The sequence below is a fragment of the Ahaetulla prasina genome, chromosome 6 (genome assembly GCF_028640845.1).
Source record: "Ahaetulla prasina isolate Xishuangbanna chromosome 6, ASM2864084v1, whole genome shotgun sequence".
NCBI lineage: Eukaryota > Metazoa > Chordata > Lepidosauria > Squamata > Colubridae > Ahaetulla > Ahaetulla prasina.
Genome location: NC_080544.1, coordinates 68,711,871 through 68,733,532, shown reverse-complemented (window position 1 = coordinate 68,733,532; position 21,662 = coordinate 68,711,871). Strand labels below are relative to the sequence as shown.

The following is a 21,662-nucleotide window of genomic DNA, read 5'->3' as shown; positions in this document are numbered from 1 at the left end:
TCCTGTACTTCACAGAGTTATTGTTGTGTGGAAAACAGGAGAAGGAAAGAGTATTAGTATGTTTGCTAATACTTGAGTTATTTATAAAAGTGAAGGTGGGATAAAAATAAAATAAAACAATAATCTTATTTTCTAGCCTGATGTTCCACTTTGGTGATGCAGTGTTTGACTTCTGATTTTGTATCCCAAGTTGATATGCATGAATAACCTGTAGTTAGTTTCACAGTCATAGTTAATTCACTGACTAACTAACCAAGGTCCTAAGTATTATTAAGGTAGCACCTTACCTTAAAAATATTGGGAGTTTCCAGAATGGTTATTTGTAAATTATTATTAGTAATATTATTTTGCCTTTATAGTATGAGTCAACTGTTTCCAAGAACACTGGTTATCTCCAATTCTTGAAGATGCCAAAGGCTTCTGGCAAAAGAAGCACATCGCTAACTGGTTGAAATTTGCATCAGCACATTCCTATGTCATTGCTCAGTCAGAAAAAAAGCCCCCTTGGGAAAACCAGTCAGGAGTTTGCTGAACTGTTGGACAGGAAGGAAAGACAGATGAACAGAAATTCTTTTGGTATAAACAATTGCTTTTAACAAAGATAAAAAATGAAAATGAATGAGCAAAAGAGATTCTATACAGTCAATTAACTTTTAAAAATAAATAAGAAAAACAGATTATAATGGGAAAACAAATTAATTTCTGTTAGGATGGATATGGGCCATTTTTCCTCTGTACCATATATGTATGTCTGTGGGAGTACATGGAGAGGTACAGATAGAGAAATATGTGGAAAGTACCTGGTTTTTAATATAGATAAAAACATGAAAAAACAGAAACTGAGAATCAATATAGGACAGAAAAAAGAGAAAGAAATGCAAAGTAAAAAGTGCAGAAAAAAAGAAAAGAAAAAGCAAATGTAAAGGAGTTACTTTCAATTTTCTTTATAGCAGTCAGAAGTACAAGTATAAAGTTACCCCTATGGTTACAAAATAACTCATTTTTTCCTACAATCTATTTTTCCCCCCTAACAATCGAAGTCAGAAATCATAAGTTCATTCTTTTCTGTTGCATGCAAAAAGTCTATTAGGGGTTTTCAGTCAGCAATAAATGTAGATATATAATGCCTTTTCTCAAACCAAAAAAGTCTATTTGGCCACCTCTACAAATCCTGTCATCTTCACAATCCATTCCTCACTGAGGGTATCATTGAATCTTTTCACCTTTGTATCTCACTGCAATTATCATATATAAAAACAAAGTTGCATGACCTTTTTTCCAACTGTTTGTCCATCAGCCCCAAAAGAAAGGTCTCTGGTTTCAATTGTACATTAATCTTTTTTTTTTTTTCAGAATTAGTGTATGTAATTGAATCCAACTTTCTGTCTTTTTTTAACATGTCTACCAACACGATAAAATTATCCCTTATTGTTGACATTTCTAACATACATTTACATATTCTGGACAGTGTCTCTGGTAACATATATCATATATTCAATTACTTGTGTTTAAAATTTCAATAAAAGATAATTCATTTTAGCAAATACATGTTCGCTATTTGTACACTGTTAAATTTCAAAACCAAAAATTATTTTGTCTACTTTAAATGTTTTAATAATTGTATATAACAAAACTATTGACAAATACAGATAATCCTCAGTGCATGACCACAGTTGAGCCCAAAATTTCTGTTGTTAAATGAGACAGTTAAGTGAATTTTGCCCCATTATACAATCTTTTTTTTCCACAGTTGTTAAGTGAATCATTGCGTTGGTTAAATTAGTAAACATGGTTTACTAACCAGGGGGAATCTGCCTTCCCCATTGACTTCCGTGTTGGAAGGTCACAAAACGTAATCACATAACTCTGGAATACTGCAACCATTATAACTATATTAGTTGCCAAGTTGTCCTAATTTTGATCATGTGACCATGGGGATTCTGAAACAGTCATGTGAAAAACAAGTCACTTTTTTCAGTGCCTTGTAACTAAAGTCACTAAATGAATTGTTGTAAGCTGAGGACAACCAGTTTATCCCTCTGTTATAAGATCTTCTCTTGATTTTAATTTTGCATTCTCCTTGACAAAATTCCAGTATCTTACAATAAGTGATTCATTTATATTTACTTTTTATCTCTTATCTATGAAGTGCTTCTTATGCTGAAAGCCATAGAGGTGTTTTCAGGCACAACCTGGGTTTGTATCTATTCCACATTCTAAATATGGCATGTCTAACAACCTTAGCTTTATTGAACCATAAATATTCATGCCACTTAATTTCTCAAATGATATCCTTCTGTTCCTTAAGACTTCTATTTCTCAATAACACCCACACTTTCATGCAAACTAAGCAGCAGGATGCAAAATACACTTTAAAATCAGATAGATCCAATTCTCCTCTTTCTTTTATATCTTGTAATGCCTTATATTTATTTAACATTGTATTTGTGGTTTGATTCTCCTGCCACACAAATTTAGATGTGCCTTTTGCCATTGTTTAAATAGTCCATCATTTGTCCAACAGGTATTATCTGAAAAAAAAGTAACATTGTAGGTAAGATATTTATCTCAATCATAGAAATTCTCTCCAGCAATGACTTTTGTCCCATCTTGACATATCTTTTTAACTTGATTTCATACCTTAATCTAATTATTTTGAAATAGCATACATATATGCTATTCGTATATTTTCATAGTAATATCATAGTATTTTACACTTTTCCCAATTTTAAAACTTGTTTTATTCATCAGTTTTGTTTGATTCCGTATTTTCATATTTTTGTTAATATCATTGTCTTCTTTATTAATCTTAAAACGTGGTAATGTGCAAAACTCCTTTAATTTATTCCTTAATATTTAAATTCTTTTAAAAGGGTCTTCCAAAACCAACACCAAATCATTTGTGAAAACACTTTAACTTACAAGTCTTCAATGGAAAGTACTTGTGAATTACTACCCAAACTTCATGTTGAGTGAAATGACTGGCAGGCATGTTTGCTTATTTGATGCACTGCAATTGTAAGGAAGATTCCAGCTGTTACTTGAAGTGGTTGACTAGAGTTTTTCCTGCTAGCAGACTGAGCCTCGAGGAAGGATCCTTCCCTGTTGTTTTATGTGCCCAACCTTAGCACTCAATATGTGTTCATGTTTAAGTAAGTCAGATTGTGATTTGGCACTGCAGGGTGGCAAACTTCTTCAATGGATTAGTCACATGTACTTGCCCTCTTGGCTTGTTTTCAGCCACAGAACTTGTAATGAAGAAATATTTCCACTGATGTCTACAGGAACAAGACATGGGATAAAATACAGATAATACCAGCTGTTTCCAGAAATACAAGTTAAAATATAATGATTTGTGGTGGAGTGTGTAAAAAAACCATCTGAACATGTTTTCTAGGTTGGAAATTATTGTCATAGATCAAACTTAGATAATTGTTTTACATCCATCAAACCTGATCCATCCTATGCATATACTGATAGGTCATAGAGCTTTAGATGGATGCAGCTAAAGTGCATTCTGGCACATTGATTTAGTGGATTCTGAAGCCTGTTTTGGTTAATCTATGATGGTGACTAATACAACTTTGTGGCTGAGCTGATTCAGCTATCTTGAATCATTTAATTTTGATTGCACTAAAGTGTGTTATGACTATTGGTTAATCTCTCTCCATGTCAGCATTCTTCTTTGATTTGGGCATTTAAAAGGCAGGTGTATTAGTCAAAAAAATTGACATGTAGCAATCCTCTATGTGATGGTAACATGACAGTTGAGGGATTCAAAATTTCCCAAAGTTTGAGTGACAGTGGGATGATCAGAAATACTGGTTTTGTCAGTCTGCCACAAGCTTGGTTACTTAAGACTAAAGAACAAATAGCTCATGAAGAGGTGAATATACCGTATTTAATTCCAGATTTGAAAAAAAGAGAGAGAAGAATGAGCTAAAGCAGCATAGGATGCTTCTAGGTACCAGTGCGTAGGAAACCTATAACATAGAAGGCAAAGAAATAAGATGGTTTTTAATGTTTGGTATAGTGGTTAGGTATTAGGTTAGAAAGCGACAGACCATGAGTTAAAGTCCTGCCTTAGCCATGAAAGCCAGCTGGGTGACTTTGGACCAGTCATTTTCTCCCAGCCCAAGTTATCTCATACAGTTATTGTTATGTGAAAATAGGAGGAGGAAAATGTGTTGGCTATGTTCACCACCTTGAGTTATTTGAAAAAATAATAAAGCTGGAATGTTTTCTGCTGCAGTAGCTTTTGTTGTGAAGTTATGAGTGTTGAAATATAGTTAAAATTATGATTAGAATTGCCTTGGGACATAAACTGATGACTTTAAAACAGAGTCAACTGTGTTGTAAAAAAGGGGGGGGGGAATGCCCAGAATGGAACTACTTGACCATAGATTAATGACACGCATGCCATTTCCTTCCCCAACATTGGGTGGAAACATTGGAATCAAGCAACTTAATTTTTAAATAAATCAATAAAACCTGGAAGATTCCTCCCACTACATCTGTTTTTCTGTTTATGTTGTGTTATTACTATTATTATTCTTCAAAAAAGGGGAAACTGGAAAAATATTAACAGTAGAACAGCTTTATCATATTTTCAAAACATAAAATAAATTTAATTCTTCATGTACAAAAGCCTGTATCCAAGCACATTGCTTTATTATTCATGATTTTTTTTGGCCTAAGTTGGCAAGACGTTTAAAAAACAAATCAGTGTATATCAAAATATCAATACACAAACATTCTTGATTTGGCCAAGCATCCATCAATTACTCATAGAAATGAGTAAAGCCTATAACTTTAAATACCTTTCCTATCTTTTTGGCTTCTTGTATTTCTCACTTATTTTTCTTAAATCCTGTATCTATTAACAACTTAAAAGTGATATCCAAGATGTTATGGCAACATGGGATTCTGGGCTTTATGGTAGAGTAGCTAGATGGAAGTTTCTCCTCAGTGCAAAACACATGAGAGTCCACTTGGAGTTTGCAAAAAGTAAAAAAGCACTTGAAGGACTCTCAGACTGTGAGAAGCAAACTCTAAGTGGGGTTTCTTATGTTTTGCATTGAGGAGAGTCTTCCCTCTAGCTAAGGTAAAGGTAAAGGTTCCCCTCGCATATACATGCTAGTCGTTGCCGACTCTAGGGGGTGGTGCTCATCTCCGTTTCAAGGCCGAAGAGACAGCGATGTCCGAAGACGTCTCCGTGGTCATGTGGCCGGCATGACTTAACACCAAAGGTGCACGGAACGCTGTTACCTTCCCACCAATGGTGGTCCCTATTTTTTCTACTTGCATTTTTACGTGCTTTCGAAACTGCTAGGTTGGCAGAAGCTGGGACAAGTAATGGGAGCTCACCCCGTTACATGGCAGCACTAGGGATTCTAACCGCCGAGCTGCCGACCTTTCGATCGACAAGCTCAACGTCCTAGCCCCTGAGCCACCACGTCCCTCTAGCTACTCTGCCATAAAGTTCAGATCAGTGAAGGGCTGCAGTCATGGTTGTCCTTCTAAAACTCTGTCCCATCTCCACACAGGATCTTTGAGGTTCAGTCAGAGTGACCATTGGGGTCTTGGTCACCTCTCTTACTAAGGCCCCTGATTGCTCAGTTTGCCAGGGTGAACAACTATTGGAAGAGTCCTGTTTGTGCTAAACTTCTTCTATTTGAGAATTACGAAGAACAGGTCAACTCATTTAAGGTGTGGAAACATGTCAGTGGAGGGTCTGAATGCTTATGCCAATGTAATATTTCAAGTTTTTTAAAATAAATTTTATAAACATTTCTAATACTCTGTTTTTATTTTGTCATTATGGGGTACTGAATGTAGATTAATGGGGTACTGAATGTAGATTAATGAGGGAAAAATTTCAACAACTGTAGAATCAGGCTGCAGCATAACAAAATTGACAAAAGTGAAGGGAATCTGAAAACTTTCTGAATGCACTCTACTAAATCCATCTAGAATCCTGTTAATGCATAGTACTAGAAATTAGAGCCATTCATTTGGATGCAAGAAACATTTTAAATTTACATACTTCAACTTGTTGCTCCAGTTATTTTGTAAAAAAAAATGCAGTTATGTTCTTTTGGCACCACCAGAATTAGCTGAAAATCTAAATATCTAAAAACTGGTACTGCTTTTTTGGAGAAGAGTTAGTGAAACATCCAGCCTTATGGTGAGGTCACAGGTATGAATCAATCTTGTGTGTAGTGAGTGATTTGGAGAAAGCTCAGTATGAAATATCTAAAGAGATACGGCCCATATAATAACCTGCAATTTGAAGGTCAATTGTGATTGGCATTTGGAGATAAGCAGATAAATAGGTATTGATATACATCAATAATGTCATCTGCCTAGAGATTGAATCCAGACCTTGGCTTTTTGATTATAATACCAAGTTTGAGTTTGATTTATTGAGGTGTATTAAAAGTTGAGCTGTAACTCAACTAAAAAAGTAAGTTGAATTGGGGCATCACTTAAATCAGTGAGACAAGTTAGCTGTGACTATAAGACCCTTATAGTCTATAAGACTATTAGATTTTTAAACCTTTGTTAAACCTTTGTGCATTTTCACTGAGAAGCAACAAACTTCTAGATGATACTGTTGTCTCAGGCATATTATAACAAACTTTTGTTTTCCTTTTGGTAGTGGGTGTTTTAGGAAATGCACTGGTCTTTGACTGTCTCTGATAATTCTGATTGAGTTAACTCCATTACTACTATTAACATAAAGCATATGGCACTATTATTAGAGAATATAAACATTTGTCAATACAACAGGAGAATAAGCAAGTATTTCTGGAAACAAAGACTGCTTTCAAATGAAAGTGAACTACCCATTTGTGTTAACGTAAAGAGTGTTTTATAGTAATTCAATACCAATATGTTTATTATAACCTAAGCTTTCTTGTGTTCAGTTCCTTAGATAGATCCAATGAAATAGATTCTTGTCCTTAAAAGCTAATGTAACAATAATTTGGTAATCTTTAAGATGCTATGAAAAATTAAACATATTAATTAGAAGCTGGACAGTTACTTCCCTGGAATGCTTTAAAGTCAACTCACTCATCCAAATAGTCTCTTCCAGTTCCATTATTGTATTTACTAGAAGTCATAAAGTCAAGTTTCAAAGCCGTGTAAAAGCTTAAGCTTGTATTCACAGAGTAGCAATAAAAATTATATATCAATTTTGAATTCAAATGATATTCTAATATTTCTTGTACTTACATTCAGACTCCTAACTTGCTTCCCCATTTCTTTTTGAACCCTCAGAAACGCTAATGGATACTCGGACAGCCACAGCTGAACTTGGTTGGACAGCAAACCCACCATCAGGGGTAAGTAGATGTCAGTTACTTAAAGGGTTTGTAAAGGGGGTGGTGTATCTTGCATAAATTCAAATAAGTAAGACTGGTCAAATTTTCAGGTTTGGTTATGCTTTTCTTTCCAGTCACATTCCCTTCTAGTTTTGCTCCTATTGGTACTCAGAATTTTTTAAAAGTCTGCATGATATTTTTTACCTAAATATATGCATTTTAAAGATGCCATTATAAGATGCACACTTTATGCTTGCAGATTTATATAAAATTGTGCATTTGTATGTTTATTTCCAATGTAGATTTTCTTAGACTGACAAATGTATGGCATAGTGTGAGCAAATGTATAATAGACATTAGGAACACAAAGAGAACAGTAAGAAACTTAAAGGAGGAAACAGGACTGTTAAGAAGAGATTCTTAAGTCCAAGGGAGGGACGAAACATGAGAAAGAAACCCAGAGTAACTAGGTTTTAGTTGTATGGGACAATTATTTGAGTAGGCTTTCAAAATTCTCCTACATTATCCTACCAGCAGTAAAGATCTTTCAAAAAATCTAGCAGGTTTTATTTCCTGAGATTGCCAGCTTCACAAAGTTTTTCATGAATCTTGAAATCTTTTATAGTGCCTCATGAAAGAAAGGTCAGATCCTGCATCCTGGATGTGGATTTGGATCTTTTGAGGTTCCTTGTTGTTGGCAGAATAAGAGGCAGTGGTATTATTGAAGCATAGGTAACAGATCACATAGATCAGGGCCCCCCAACGTCTGGGCCATGACCCACTAGTAGGCCATGAGCTGTTTGCAACCAGGCTGTGGAAACAGAGGGTGCCATTTGTGTGAATTTATTTATTTATTTATTTATTTTTCATATTTTTATACCGCCCTATCTCCCTAGGGACTCAGGTTGGTGTGCCTGCCACTTGCGCAAATGGAGTTGTGCATATGCGCTTGCTGTCTGCTCACATTGTGGAACAATTCCCCCCCCACCTGTCTGCAAAGCCAGAAAAGGTGGGGAACTCTGATATAGATCAAGTTTATATAATACTACAGTGCAGTTAACTCAGGGTTTACGTCATTAGGAGTACTACAGGTGGCTGAGTAGCGGTTAAACTTCCTGAATACCTGTCTAAGAAATTAAGGAAAAGCAGGAGCCAAGACTATGGAATATTTTCTTATTCTGTGTGAATTATTCATGGTGGGAAGGTTAGGAGCTCCCTACAGATTTGACCAAGGAGACATTATGTTCTTAGAGTTTTGAAAGGAAAAGCAGGCAGATGGGCATTTCTACTGACTGAAAGCAAAGGTGGCATACTAGAAATCTATCAAGATTTTATGCAGAAGTTCAAACCTGTCTTTGATAATTCTTATCAGGAGAGCAGATGCTAATTGGGACATTTCTGACAAAGAGGATGCAGAGAATGTGAGTGCACAGCAGATTTTCTGTTATAACGCAGGGATGTGCATTAGAATGGTTTTGCCCTCATCATTCATTTTTGGGAATTCATTCTGATGAACTGGATGAGTTGGAAGAGCTATTTCAAAATTGTGTAGTGATTGATGGTAGACTAGAGGAGAAAATATGAGAAAGAGATTTCAGAACCTTTCTTCACCCTTTCTCTCTTCTAGTTATCTCCTGGATTCCAATGCCATGGAGCCTATGTAGATAGGGATGATGAAGAGTTCCTTGTCTACAGTGGAAAAAACAATGAATGGGACATCTTAGATTGTATGCTTACTGTGGATCCCTTGATCATTTACTGGAGAGCTGACCTGCTAAACTTTCTTCCTTTGAATTACCTGTAAAACATTGCATTTGTGGAGATTTAATAATAATAAATTAATCTATTACGGACATTAACAGGCAAAGGAAATTTAGTACATCTTATGAATAAATGCCCAAATTGCTCTAAAGACTCCATGGACCTCCTTTTAAAGAGCTTTTCAGGAGGGACCTTGAATAATTAAGAAGAGTTCTGACATATGAAACCAGGCAATTGTGATTTATAATCCTAATTAATATCTGTTCATACACACACACACACACACACACACACACACATGGACTTAGAACTCCAACTGCATAATTTCTTTCGGATTCTGGAAAATTGTTAAACTGAGCTGTTGTGCAGCAATTGTGTTGCACAATCAATCACTAGAAAAGCCTACTCAAATGGAAGTGATCAATGGCAAATGCCTTAGATCAGGTCCCTACCTCATTTGCAGCTGAGAAGAAGTGATCACAAATAATTATTGCAACTGTATTTGCAAATAATTATTCAACTGCTCCAAATATATGTCCCAATTTTCTTGGTCATGGACTGGTTGCAAATACCTAATCCTGGCATCCATTATTTCTTTCCTCTCAAACAAATAAAATAAAACAATAACAGTAACAAATAAAAAGGTCAACAATTGTGGTTGCAGGCATTAGATTTTCTTCTTGTCTTTCTCTCCCGCTACACTGCCTCCATTTCCTTCTTTGCCAGAAAAGTATGTAGAATTTGGCAATGCTTCAAGGGAAAGGAAACTGCAGCCTCTGCTCTGCATTAGGTATGTAATTATACTATCAACTTGCTACCTAGAGCCTGAATCTCAGAACTAAATGGCAATATACATGTCTATTCAAGAATTACCAGCTTTGAAGTAATTTCTGAACAAAAAATCAGAAGAAAGGATTTATTTAACCTCCTTTTTGTTACCATTCCTTTGAGTAAAAAAAGAAAGATAATTTTTCTTTGATTATAGACTTCTCATTTCTGAACTATTAGAGGTCACTATTTATTGCCTCTTATTTTGGATCTGCTGGACTACTTTCAGAAATCACACATTTTTACTAAACAAGTTTGAGAGAAGCTTACAATTTAATTTAGATGTAGAATGCCATTAATATTTAACAGTCTTTTGACATTTGTTATGGCATGGAGAGCCATAAGGAAGAGTCTCAGAATAACTTTCTTACCCACACTAGGTATAAATTGTGCAGGAGAATTGCTTTGGAAGGTTTTCAAGATTCTATACAATAGCTAGCCTACTAGCAATAAAGATCGTTCCAGAAATCCAAGTGGTTCTTTTTTCTTGAGTTTGCCAGCTCACGGGGCTTAATACGTAGTTGAGAACAGTGTGGATTTGCACACAGAATATTCTTATTTTAGATGTCCTGGAAAGTTTTGGAAAGTGCAAACTGGGTGAAGTTTATAATAAAATGAGATCTGAACAAGCTTTATCTTTACTTCTGTTAAATATGGCATATATTTGTGGAGGGGCAGTAGAAGAAATTTGCTTCCTATCTCATTATAATCTTAACTAGCCTTTATTTTTTATCACTTCTCATATAATGGAAAACCCAACATATTTGATTATATGCAGTTGGAATTGTGCACTCTTTCTCTACATCTAAACTGTGAAAGGGAATTCTTGTCACTTTCTCTTGTTCCCTTCCAAAGCATTTTCCATTTTTAAAAATCAATCTTATTATTTAGGGCTTGACTTCCAATTTTTCCCCTTGAACCCAGGGCTGATTATAAACTAAAATATTCCAAGTAGCAGATGGGATGTAATCCTAAATGTGGACTCAAACCTCAATTCTCTCTACATTTTTTTCATGTTGGAAAAAATAGATGTAGGATAAAATTGTATTTTCTGTGGAGTTCAATAATAAATACAAGGACAACTAATGGGGAGCCATTTTGGTGTAGTGATTCAAAACACTGGCTTAAAAACTGGGAGTTTCAGTTCTGCTTTAGCCATGAAACCAACTATGAAAGTTTGGGCCAATCATTCTTTCTTAGCTCTGTGTCAGACAATGGAGTACCAAATGCATCATGAATGTTCACAAGCACTTGGGCAATAGTTATCTTCCAATTTCGTTTCTGAAATGTTGGCATTAAATTATTCAGGACATAAGAGGTGGAGATGAAATCACGGATAGTCTAATCCCCCTGTTTTAAAACGATTTAAACTTGTGATTATCATCCCACACAATGGCAACAAATTCTTTGATTCAGCGATATATTTTGTGTTCAGCTATAAACAATTGTGAAGCATGAAACCATACATCAGGATCTGGAAAAAGAACCAATAAGGACTTTACAAGAGAAACATTACGTTGGATGCATGCAGTATGGTACCATACATAGAACTGTCTTTGTAGGAATGTCTTAGGTCAGCTTCCAAAATTTAGTCCCTTTCAGATGTATTAGAGTGCACATCTACAAAGCCAGCACAGGAGCTGTTTTTCAGCACATCTAGAGAGCACAAGTCCAAGGAAGTATGTTTTTGATGTTAGATTAGGTCCAGTAAAATCAAAACCATCCCAAACCTGTCATGAAAAGTAAATCACCTTGTGTCAGGGCTTCCATAATCAGAAAATACCCCCCTACCATGTGCATATATGCATATGCATGCAGTCCAGCCTACCCAATGGGATTGCTGTATAAAAGGAGGAAAATTATATGTTATTTGAACTTCTATCACCAAGCTGCAATAAACAACCAGACTTTTCTTAATTAACTGTTTCCTTTCAGAAATGGTTATTTCTGAACTCTACAGTTTATAGGCAGAAATTTAGTATACAAATTTCTACATAAGAAGTGACCCTAATGGCAGTGGGCCTATTCTGAAATAGGTCTAACAAGGCATTCTAGGACTTCCTGCTATGCTGCGATGTATAGGATTGCACTTTTGCTCTGTTCATGCTTCCAACTACTTTCATTTTCCATCTTCAGAATTAACAGATGTCTATGGAGATTCTCAGTCATCCAAGTCATGGTTGTTCCAAAGGTGATTTTTCAAGAGTCAACTTGCTGAAGAAGCTTCTTGGATGATTCAAAGAAGCTTCTTTGAAATGTCTTCAAAGAAAAACTAGAAAGTCCAGTTGCCTCTTGAAAAAGCAACTTTGGGACATCCAGAATTAACAATTTTATTAACACCACTGTTCATCGTTGGAATACGTCACCTCTTCTCTTGCTAACACAATTCACATATTTGTGTTCCGTGAATGCTAAGTTAAAAGTCAGTCAATGTGTGAAGAATTTCTCCAGGATCGCAGGCTATACGCCAATTTGAAAAATTCATATACGCTTGCCTGCTAAAGTTACCTTTTTTGGGGGGAGATATTTAATATATTTAAGGTGGAGATTAACTTGTTGCTGGTTGTTTCATAATGTGGTTGCAATAATCATCTTCCAAGCTGCTGTTTGTGTAACAGCATCCCTTTCCAGTTACATACAATATGTCATCAGAAACTGAGATCAGTAAAAGCTGTAATCATCTGAATACAAGCTTGGAAAAGAACCGCACAAAGAGAAACCAAAAGTTTACAACAGCCAACTTTCCATAATAGGCAAAATAATGACTTTGGAGTTGAGTGAAAACAGAACAGGTAGCATCCACTTTGCATCACTCATATAGCTAAAGATAGGTTGGAAGGTTAGTGGCAGGAACACTTGCCACATAATAGTCGTTTTCAAAATAAGGATGTCATACATCAAGAAGGAAGGGGCAAGTAATAAGCTGTTTATTTTTGGCCATATCTTATAGCCAGAGAACCTGCCAAGAGTTGGTGTGGTCCTTCAGATTTGTTCTAAATTCTGGTTACTACAGGAAGAGAACCCTACAATTTTCTTGTAAACATTTCAGAAGTGAGCATTTATGATGCATTTGTCTGACACAGGATGCTGTAATAGGCAGGTCTTTAGTCTGCTCAGGAGGGCTCCTTCCTTCTTTTTACTTACTGGCCCCATAGCATCTCTGCTGAGGAAGAACAAGGGAATACAGTACAATTATATTTACCAAGAGTGTTTTCTTATCAATTATTTTTATTATTAATAAAGCATACTGTCTGTAGACGGAATGTCTTTGTTTGTTTTCTCTGTCTTTTGGGAAGTTTGCCTTGACTGATCATTTGGTTTCTCAGGCACTTGTCCACATGGAAAGGATTCATGTGTGTCTATGGTTTGCCTTGTGTCTTTACATGGTGCATCATCATTAGCTGCACAATACCAATTGGCTTATTATATTAATAAATTAGTATCAATTTCACAGAGAACATAGGCTTTTCAAAATGAAGCTGCCAAAACCTGCCTGTCTTTGCTGACTTTTCCCTCCCTCTTGGAGTCAGTGTTCTAGACTTTTTCCTTTGCCTTGCCTCCCTTGCACTCAGTACCTAAAGGGTTATAATTAGGAAGCATTAGCAGGCTTGCAGCAGCTTTCATACCTGAACACCATTCATAATTGTACACAGCAGTGCTCTTCTTTGGCTATTAATGTCAGTTCTGTGGAGTAATGAGGAACAAACCACCTTCGGGCACTTAAAATACCTTCTTTATACAATAGGAGCGTTTGAAGAATGGGAACATAAAATACCCTGACTTGCATTCCTCTGACAAAGAAGTGATCAACAAAGACCTGAGCAGGTACATGGAAAAAGATCACTTAGAGGGATGGTGTTAGCTTCATAAGGAGCTTTAAGCAGATGATAGAAGGCTAGCTAGGGAGAGAAGCTGTACCAGAAATTATTGTTGTGCAAAGCAGTGGAAAGGTTAACAAAATAGACAGACATGTCAAAGCAAAGGAAATTTGAAGGAGTCCTTGCAAAAAGGAAGACAAATATCGGTAGTTGGCTGTTAATTGGTCTTTGCTGGGTTTTTCTTTTCTTTCCTCTGTGCAGTTTTGAAACACCTTGAAGCTGAAATAATAATTCATTTTGCCACAAAAACTTCACATCTTTGGGATAGTTTTGTTGCAATTCTATCCCTAAAAAATGCTTTGGAATTATTTTCATGGAATTCCCCTCTAGGTTACTCCATTTTATGTTTGTGTTTTTGTGTGTGTATATGTGCGTGTTTCCACAGCAATCATGTAAGGTAAGCCTGGTAAAAGGAGAGGCAGTGTATTTCAATCAACTAAAAGACCAGAATGAAATACTTGAAAGAATAAAACAATATACATTATTGGTAATAAGTAACCAAAATTTCATCAGCTAGAATGAGTAGATAGACTCAAAAACCGCTACCTTTCTAAATCCAAGTTGTGAAGAAAACAGATAGCTTTGATTTCTAGGGATGGGCAACTATCCTAGAAAGGGCCCTCACTCTATTAGTTCATAGATGAGAAACAAAGAGTGTCCATAGAAGGTCCCATCTTCATTTATAATAATTTACATTCTAGCCTTGCAAAAATACTCTTAAATTTGCAAAGTCTTGTATAGTTCAGAGGGATGGGAGAGGGAAACAGGGTGATATGATTGTAGTCTTCTTTCCTCAAGTCAGTATTCCAGTCAGAAATCCAATCAGCATCGGTGTGCCTGTGTGTTTGTGTATGTGTGGTGCTCTGGTCTTTAATCCTTCCTTTCTGGGGTGCATCTCTCCTTCCTATATGAGGTCACTAGATGAGATAATCCTTTGATTATCTCATCTTGAGATATTGAATGATACATTTTAGCCTTAGTTAGTTACTCAAGTGTTGCCATCAGTACTCTGTCTCAGTATCCAGAAGCTGTTGGGATTTGGATAGGAAAGAAATACTTAACTCTAGCAAGTTCAAATGGTTGTGGATTTTGAAACCTTTTGTATCTGGATGTTTTAGTTCTGAGTAGGGTTATATTTCCCAATATAGACAGGTGTGCAATCTTGCCTGCCTTTTGCAAGGCTCCAAAGACTTGTTGTCCCTCTCGCCCAGCTTTAGATTAGGACATTTGTGAACTCACCAAACATTATTTATTTATTTATTATTTATTTAGAATTTTTATACCGCCCTTCTCCCGAAGGACTCAGGGCGGTGTACAGCCAGATTAAAACAGTACAATATACAAATTAAAACCACAGTTAAAATAACCTATTCTATAAATGGCCAAAAATTAAAACTGTCAAATTTGACCCATAAATAAAATACCCCAGTTAAAATTATTAAAATTCAAAAAATTAAAAAAAATTAAAAAAAAATTAAAAAAATTATAATTTTTAACAATTATAATTGTTTATAATTTATAACAATTATAATTGTTGAATAATCTCCATTATAATTTGTTTTAAATTTCATTATATGTTATAAGTGTTCATACTTGAAATATTATTGTTGCTCTAACTGTATGCTGCCCTTCAGTCATTTGTCAAGACTGGCCATGTACATTGATGAAATAAACAAGTCTAGGTTTTTTTATTTAAAAAGATCTTCGGCCCATACTTGGGCTTTAGAACAAGACTCTACCGAATACTGAAATCATTGATTTATTTCCTGAAATTTCTGTACTGGTCAATTCCTGCAGGCTCTGAGCAGCTTACACTCACATAAAAGAAAAAAAGATTAAAAACAATACACAGGAGTCCAGATTGTCTCAGAACAATCAGAGCCTCACAAAGCAGGCTGGGACTCAACATCCTCCAAATGGCCTTTCAAAGAGCCATATATTTATACTCTGTGAAAGCCCATCAGGGAGGTGGTGGCCTGATTGTCAATCAGTTGGAAGAGAGTATATTGAAAAGAAAAATAAGGGTTCTGGAGTGAAGATGGTGGTGGGAGGAAAAGGGTGAAGGTTGTTTGTTACTCGGACCACACTTTTTAACTCAGAAAACCTCTTCAACAATTTTGCTCCCAGACATTCCTAGGAATTTATTTTGGGATTAGAGAATAAGAGATGTATTACTGCATTCTGCAATCCCATCTTTCTCCATCATTTTTAGATGTTTGGCAGATTCACAGTCATTTTCAACCAATGTTATTTTACTTTGTGGGGAACTAGCATACGTTCAGTGGTGGGATATTGCTGGTTTAACAACTGGTTCAGTGAGCATGTGTGCATACACCTAAGACGCTTGTGCACAGCACTGAAAATGGAGCATTTATAAGATCAGCTGCTTACCTTCCAGGTCAGTAACTGTAAGTAGAACAGCGAGGGGGAGGGGATAATTAGCTGTGTGACATGATTGAGAAGAGCTACAAAGTAGGAAATAAAGGACAGGATAGATCAGGGGCGGGTGTACGGGGCCAACTAGGGCCGCTGTGGCTCAGGCTGCTAAGACAGTCTGTTATTAACACAGCTGCTTGCAATTACTGCAGGTTCTAGTCCCACCAAGCCCAAGGTTGACTCAGCCTTCCATCCTTTATAAGGTAGGTAAAATGAGGACCCAGATTGTTGGGGGCAATAAGTTGACTTTATATATAATATACAAATGGATGAAGACTATTGCTAACATAGTGTAAGCCACCCTAAGTCTTCGGAAAACGGCGGGATATAAATGCAAATAAAAAAAACACCTAATTGTTGGCGCTACCGGTTCACCCAAACTGGTACGAACTGGCTGCATATGTTTCTCGCTTAATTCTTGAGGTGAGAAACATATTAATGTCATGAAACAAAGTGATTTGCTGAAATTGTCAGAAAACTGGAGAGGGGGTGGGGACATGTGATTGCCATTAAAAGACAGAGCAGGTGGATAGACAGATAGAGTGTCTAACAATAAACATATGGATAGACAGGTATGCATGTACAGCCAGAAGCTGAAGAAAGAGAGAGGAAAGGCAGAGCTGGAAGGCAGATGGTGGAGAGAAAAAAGAAGACAGGTAGAGAAAAAAAAAAACTAGTAGCAAAACAAATACAGTAACAGAAGGAAGACTATAAAGAAAAACTGGAAGCTTCATATGTTTTCATATCTTGCATATAGCATTTGGATTTGTTTTTGTCAGTAATTTTCTTCTGTACTGCTTTACCTTGCAATGGCAAATTTAAACAGAATCTTTTTAAATTAAATTGTTTAAATAATTTTTAGAATTTGTTCTGGTAATATTTACAGGAAATGGAGTACACCAAATGTTAGCAAGAAGACAATAAACTCAAGTAGAAATGTGGTGACATGATGGTCTCTCTATGCACACATTTTGGTAAAGGGGTCTTCTTAGAGGATTGTTTCGTGATTTTATTTCCCTCTCTTCCTTTTTTTTTTTTTGGACTGGGAGGGGGTGTCCATCTTCTCTCCAGATCATTAGAATGAACATTCATTCCACACGTATCAGTGTGCCCCTAGACACCTTCTTTGCTGCTTGCCAGTTCTCTGTGGACTTTTTAATGGGAAATAAATGAATAAATAAGACACTGATGTGTTGAGAACAAAACACCAAGCTCTATAATCGTATTTATTTGCAATAATGCCTTTGGCCTCCTGTAGGGTGACAGGGAATAGCTTGTTGCTAATTTACCTTCTGCCAAGTGTGTATTGTGTGACCAGCCTTGCCAACTATGGGCAAACATTTGGTGAATAGGTAAGCTTTCCATGAACAGACATTTTATGTATTTGCCCTAAAAATTCCAAACATGAACACAAACACACAAACACTACAAAAATCAATATATTTTTGTTGTTTTTTATTACCAATAAATGATGAGCTGTAGGTTTATTATTTATTATTTTTATTATATTAATTTATGTAATTGCCCATTTCATAGTTATGATTCTAGGCAGTCCACACAGAATTAAAATGAATTGAAACAAAATACAATAACAGCATAAAAATTACTAACATTTTAGACAACTAAATTTTATTTTATTTCATAAGGGTTAACAGAATAATAAACAATAAAATTAAATAATGGTAGCCAATGATAATACCAACTCACATCATAAGAAAGACATCTCACATTGATGACTCACCTGACCTCTAGACACCAAGCCTGAAGGAACACGCAAGTCTTGAAGAACTCCCAAAATACTAGCACGGTCAGGGCTCCATGAATCTTAGGGGGCATTGTATTTCAGAGGGCAGGTTATACTTCTTGGATTCCATCAGATGTTACTATTTAATAGATAAGATCTGGAACTATCTTGTTGGATTTAGTGTCCCGAAGGTGCTTTTACAAGAGGCAACTGGGCTTTCTGTTTTTTCTTTGAAGACATTTCACTTCTCATCCAAGAAGCTTCTTCAGGGCTGAAGAAACTTTTTGGATGAGAAGCAAAACACCTGCAAAGAAAAACCAGAAAGTTCAGTTGCCTCTTGTAAAAGCACCTTTGGGACAACCGTGACCTGGATGACTGAGAATCTCCATAGACGTTGAATCTAGTGGGATAGGCACAAACAAAAAGGGACAAATGGTCCCACAAATAACCTGGTCTCATACCTGGAGCTCTTTATAAGAGAAACCACTACCTTAAATTGTATCTGAAAGTCCACTGAAATGTCAGTGCAGCTTCCAGAGCACTGGTGTAGTGAGGGTATATGAGACATACACATAATAGAATAGAATAGAATAGAATTTTATTGGCCAAGTGTGATTGGACACACAAGGAATTTGTCTTGGTGCATATGCTCTCAGTGTACATAAAAGAAAAGATACGTTCATCAAGGTACAACATTTACAACACAATTGACAGTCAGTATATCAATATAAATCATAAGGATTGCCAGCAACAAAGTTCAGTCAAACAGTCATAAGTAGAAAGAGATTGGTGATGGGAACTATGAGAAGATTAATAGTAGTGCAGATTTAGTAAATAGTTTGACAGTGTTGAGGGAATTATTTGTTTAGCAGAGTGATGGCCTTTGGGAAAAAACTATAATAATAACAACAGAGTTGGAAGGGACCTTGGAGGCCTTCTAGTCCAACCCCCTGCCCAGGCAGGAAACCCTACATCATCTCAGACAGAGGGTTATCCAACATTTTCTTAAAAATTTCCACTGTTGGAGCATTCACAACTTCTGCAGGCAAGTTGTTCCACTTATTAATTGTTCTAACTGTCAGGAAATTTCTCCTTAGTTCTAAGTTGCTTCTTTCCTTGATCAGTTTCCACCCATTGCTTCTTGTTCTACCCTCAGGTGCTTTGGAGAACACCCCAACTCCCACTTCTCTGTGGCAGCCCCTGAGATATTGGAACACTGCTATCATGTCTCCCCTAGTCCTTCTTTTCATTAAACTAGGCATACCCAGTTCCTGCAATCGTTCTTCATATGTTTTAGCCTCCAGTCCCCTAATCATCTTTGTTGCTCTTCTCTGCACTCTTTCTAGAGTCTCAGCATCTTTTTTACATTGTGGGGACCAAAACTGAATGCAGTATTCCAAGTGTGGCCTTACCAAGGCATTATAAAGTGGCACTAACACTTCACGTGATCTTGATTTTATCCCTCTGTTTATGCAGCCCAGAACTGTGTTGGCTTTTTTAGCAGCTGCTGCACACTGCTGGCTCATATCTAAATGGTTGTCCACTAGGACTCCAAGATCCCTCTCACAGGTACTACTATTGAGCAACGTACCACATGTACGGTACCTGTGCATTTTGTTTTTTTTACTTTTTTCACTGTTCTTGTGTCTAGTTGTTCTGTTGTGCAGTGCTCTATAGCGTCGTTTTGAGGGTAGGAGTTGAAACAGTTTATGTCCTGGATGTGAGGGATCTGTAAATATTTTCAAGGCCCTCTTCTTGATTCGTGCAGTATACAGGTCCTCAATGGAAGGCAGGTTGGTAGCAAATATTTTTTCTGCAGTTCTAATTATCCTCTGAAGTCTGTGTCTTTCTTGTTGGGTTGCAGAACTGAACCAGACAGTTATAGAAGTGCAAATGACAGACTCAATAATTCCTCTGTAGAACTGAATCAGGAGCTCCTTGGGCAGTTTGAGCTTCCTGAGTTGGTGCAGAAAGAACATTCTTTCTTGTCCTTTTTTGATGATGTTTTTGATGTTAGCTGTCCATTTTAGATCTTGCGATATGATAGAACCTAGAAATTTAAAGGTTTCTACAGTTGATACTGTGTTGTCTAGTATTGTGAGAGGTGGAAGTATGGAAGGGTTTCTCCTAAAGTCTACCACCATTTCTACGGTTTTGAGTGTGTTCAGTTCCAGACTGTTTTGGTTGTACCACAAGGCTAGTCGTTCGACCTCTCGTCTATATGCGGATTCGTCATTGTCTCGAATGAGACCGATCACTGTTGTGTCATCTGCGAACTTCAGTAGCTTAACAGATGGATCATTGGAGATGCAGTCATTGGTATACAGAGAGAGAAGTGGGGAGAGCACACAGCCTTGGGGGGCCCCTGTGCTAATTGTACAGGTATTTGATGTGATCTTGCTTAGCTTCACCTGCTGCTTCCTGTTTGTTAGGAAGCTTGTGATCCACTTACAAGTCTGTTCCGGTACCTGTAGCTGGTTTAGCTTAGTTAGGAGAATGTCTCGAATGATGGTATTGAATGCTGAACTAAAGTTTACAAAAAGGACCCTTGCATAGGTCTTTGGAGACTCAAGATGTTGTAGGATGTAGTGCAGAGCCATATTAACAGCATCATCTGTTGATCTATTTGCTCGGTATTCAAATTGCAAGGGGTCTAAGAGCGGATCCGTGATGGTTTTCAAGTAGGAAAGCACTACCCTTTAAAAGGTTTTCATGACTACAGATGTTAAAGCAACTGGTCTGTAGTCATTCAGTTTCTTGATGGTGGGCTTCTTCGGCACTGGGATGATGGTAGAGCGTTTGAAGCAAGAAGGAACATAGAACATCTCTAGTGATTTATTGAAAATATGGGTGAAGATGGGGACCAATTGGTCAGCACAGATTTTTAAGCAAGAAGGAGTTATCTTGTCTGGGCCTGGAGCTTTTCCTGGCTTTTGTCTGTGAAACAGGTCTTGCACTTCCTTTTCTGTGATCACTAGGGGTTGTGAACCCAATGAAATGGGGTCAGTTGTAGGAGGCTTGGCTGTTGTTGGTGTGTCTAAGATGGGGGTTGTGGAGATAGGTGGCTTTAGTTTACTTTCAAACATGCAGTAAAACTCATTCAGGTCATTTGCCAATTGTAACTGCCTACCTTGTAGCTTTTGAGTGATCTTCAAGGGCAATCCCAATTAAGAATGCATTGTAGTAGTCTACTCTAGAGGTATCCAAGGGATACCTAGATACCCTCTAGAAAAGGGACAGTACAGAGCACTTAGGAAGCCCACAAAGAAAACACAAGAAAAGTCCTGTCACCTTTTCATGCAATCTAGAAATCATCTGCATTTTTATTGCACAGATTCTGACAGTTTTCTTACTTGGATAATCCTGCCACCAAAGGTCAGGAGAAACTATTTTTGGTATAGGTTATAAGTCTTACAGAGTCATTAGAATCTGTTTTATATCAAAACAAAATATTTTTCCATCTAGCCAACTGTCTACATTCCAGCATCTTAAGAAAAAATACTTTTTCGTCCCTGATAATTTACCCACCCCCAAAGCTATAGTCTTTGTAAATATACTAAAACAAACAATTATTTAAGCATTGCCTTTTCAACATATGGCTTAATTTGTTTGTATTTTTGCAGTACCCCCAAATTCTAAATTTTTACTCAGCAAAGGAGGATCCTGAAGTCTACAAGTTGAATCAAT

At 36.7% G+C, this 21,662-nt stretch overlaps 1 protein-coding gene across 11 annotated transcripts in view; it reads left to right on the top strand.

The window, feature by feature from the left end:
* The window catches only part of EPHB1 (EPH receptor B1), a 454,416-nt gene that overhangs the window by 118,744 nt on the left and 314,010 nt on the right, over nucleotides 1–21,662 (top strand). For 10 of the 11 annotated variants that reach the window (XM_058187165.1, XM_058187158.1, XM_058187160.1 and 7 more), the window contains one exon: nucleotides 7,285–7,349. In XM_058187165.1, coding sequence (XP_058043148.1) covers nucleotides 7,285–7,349 — 65 coding nt within the window. Of the gene's footprint in view, nucleotides 1–5,568; nucleotides 5,710–7,284; nucleotides 7,350–21,662 lie in introns of those variants that run through there. The other variant, XM_058187162.1, reaches the window with a different exon arrangement.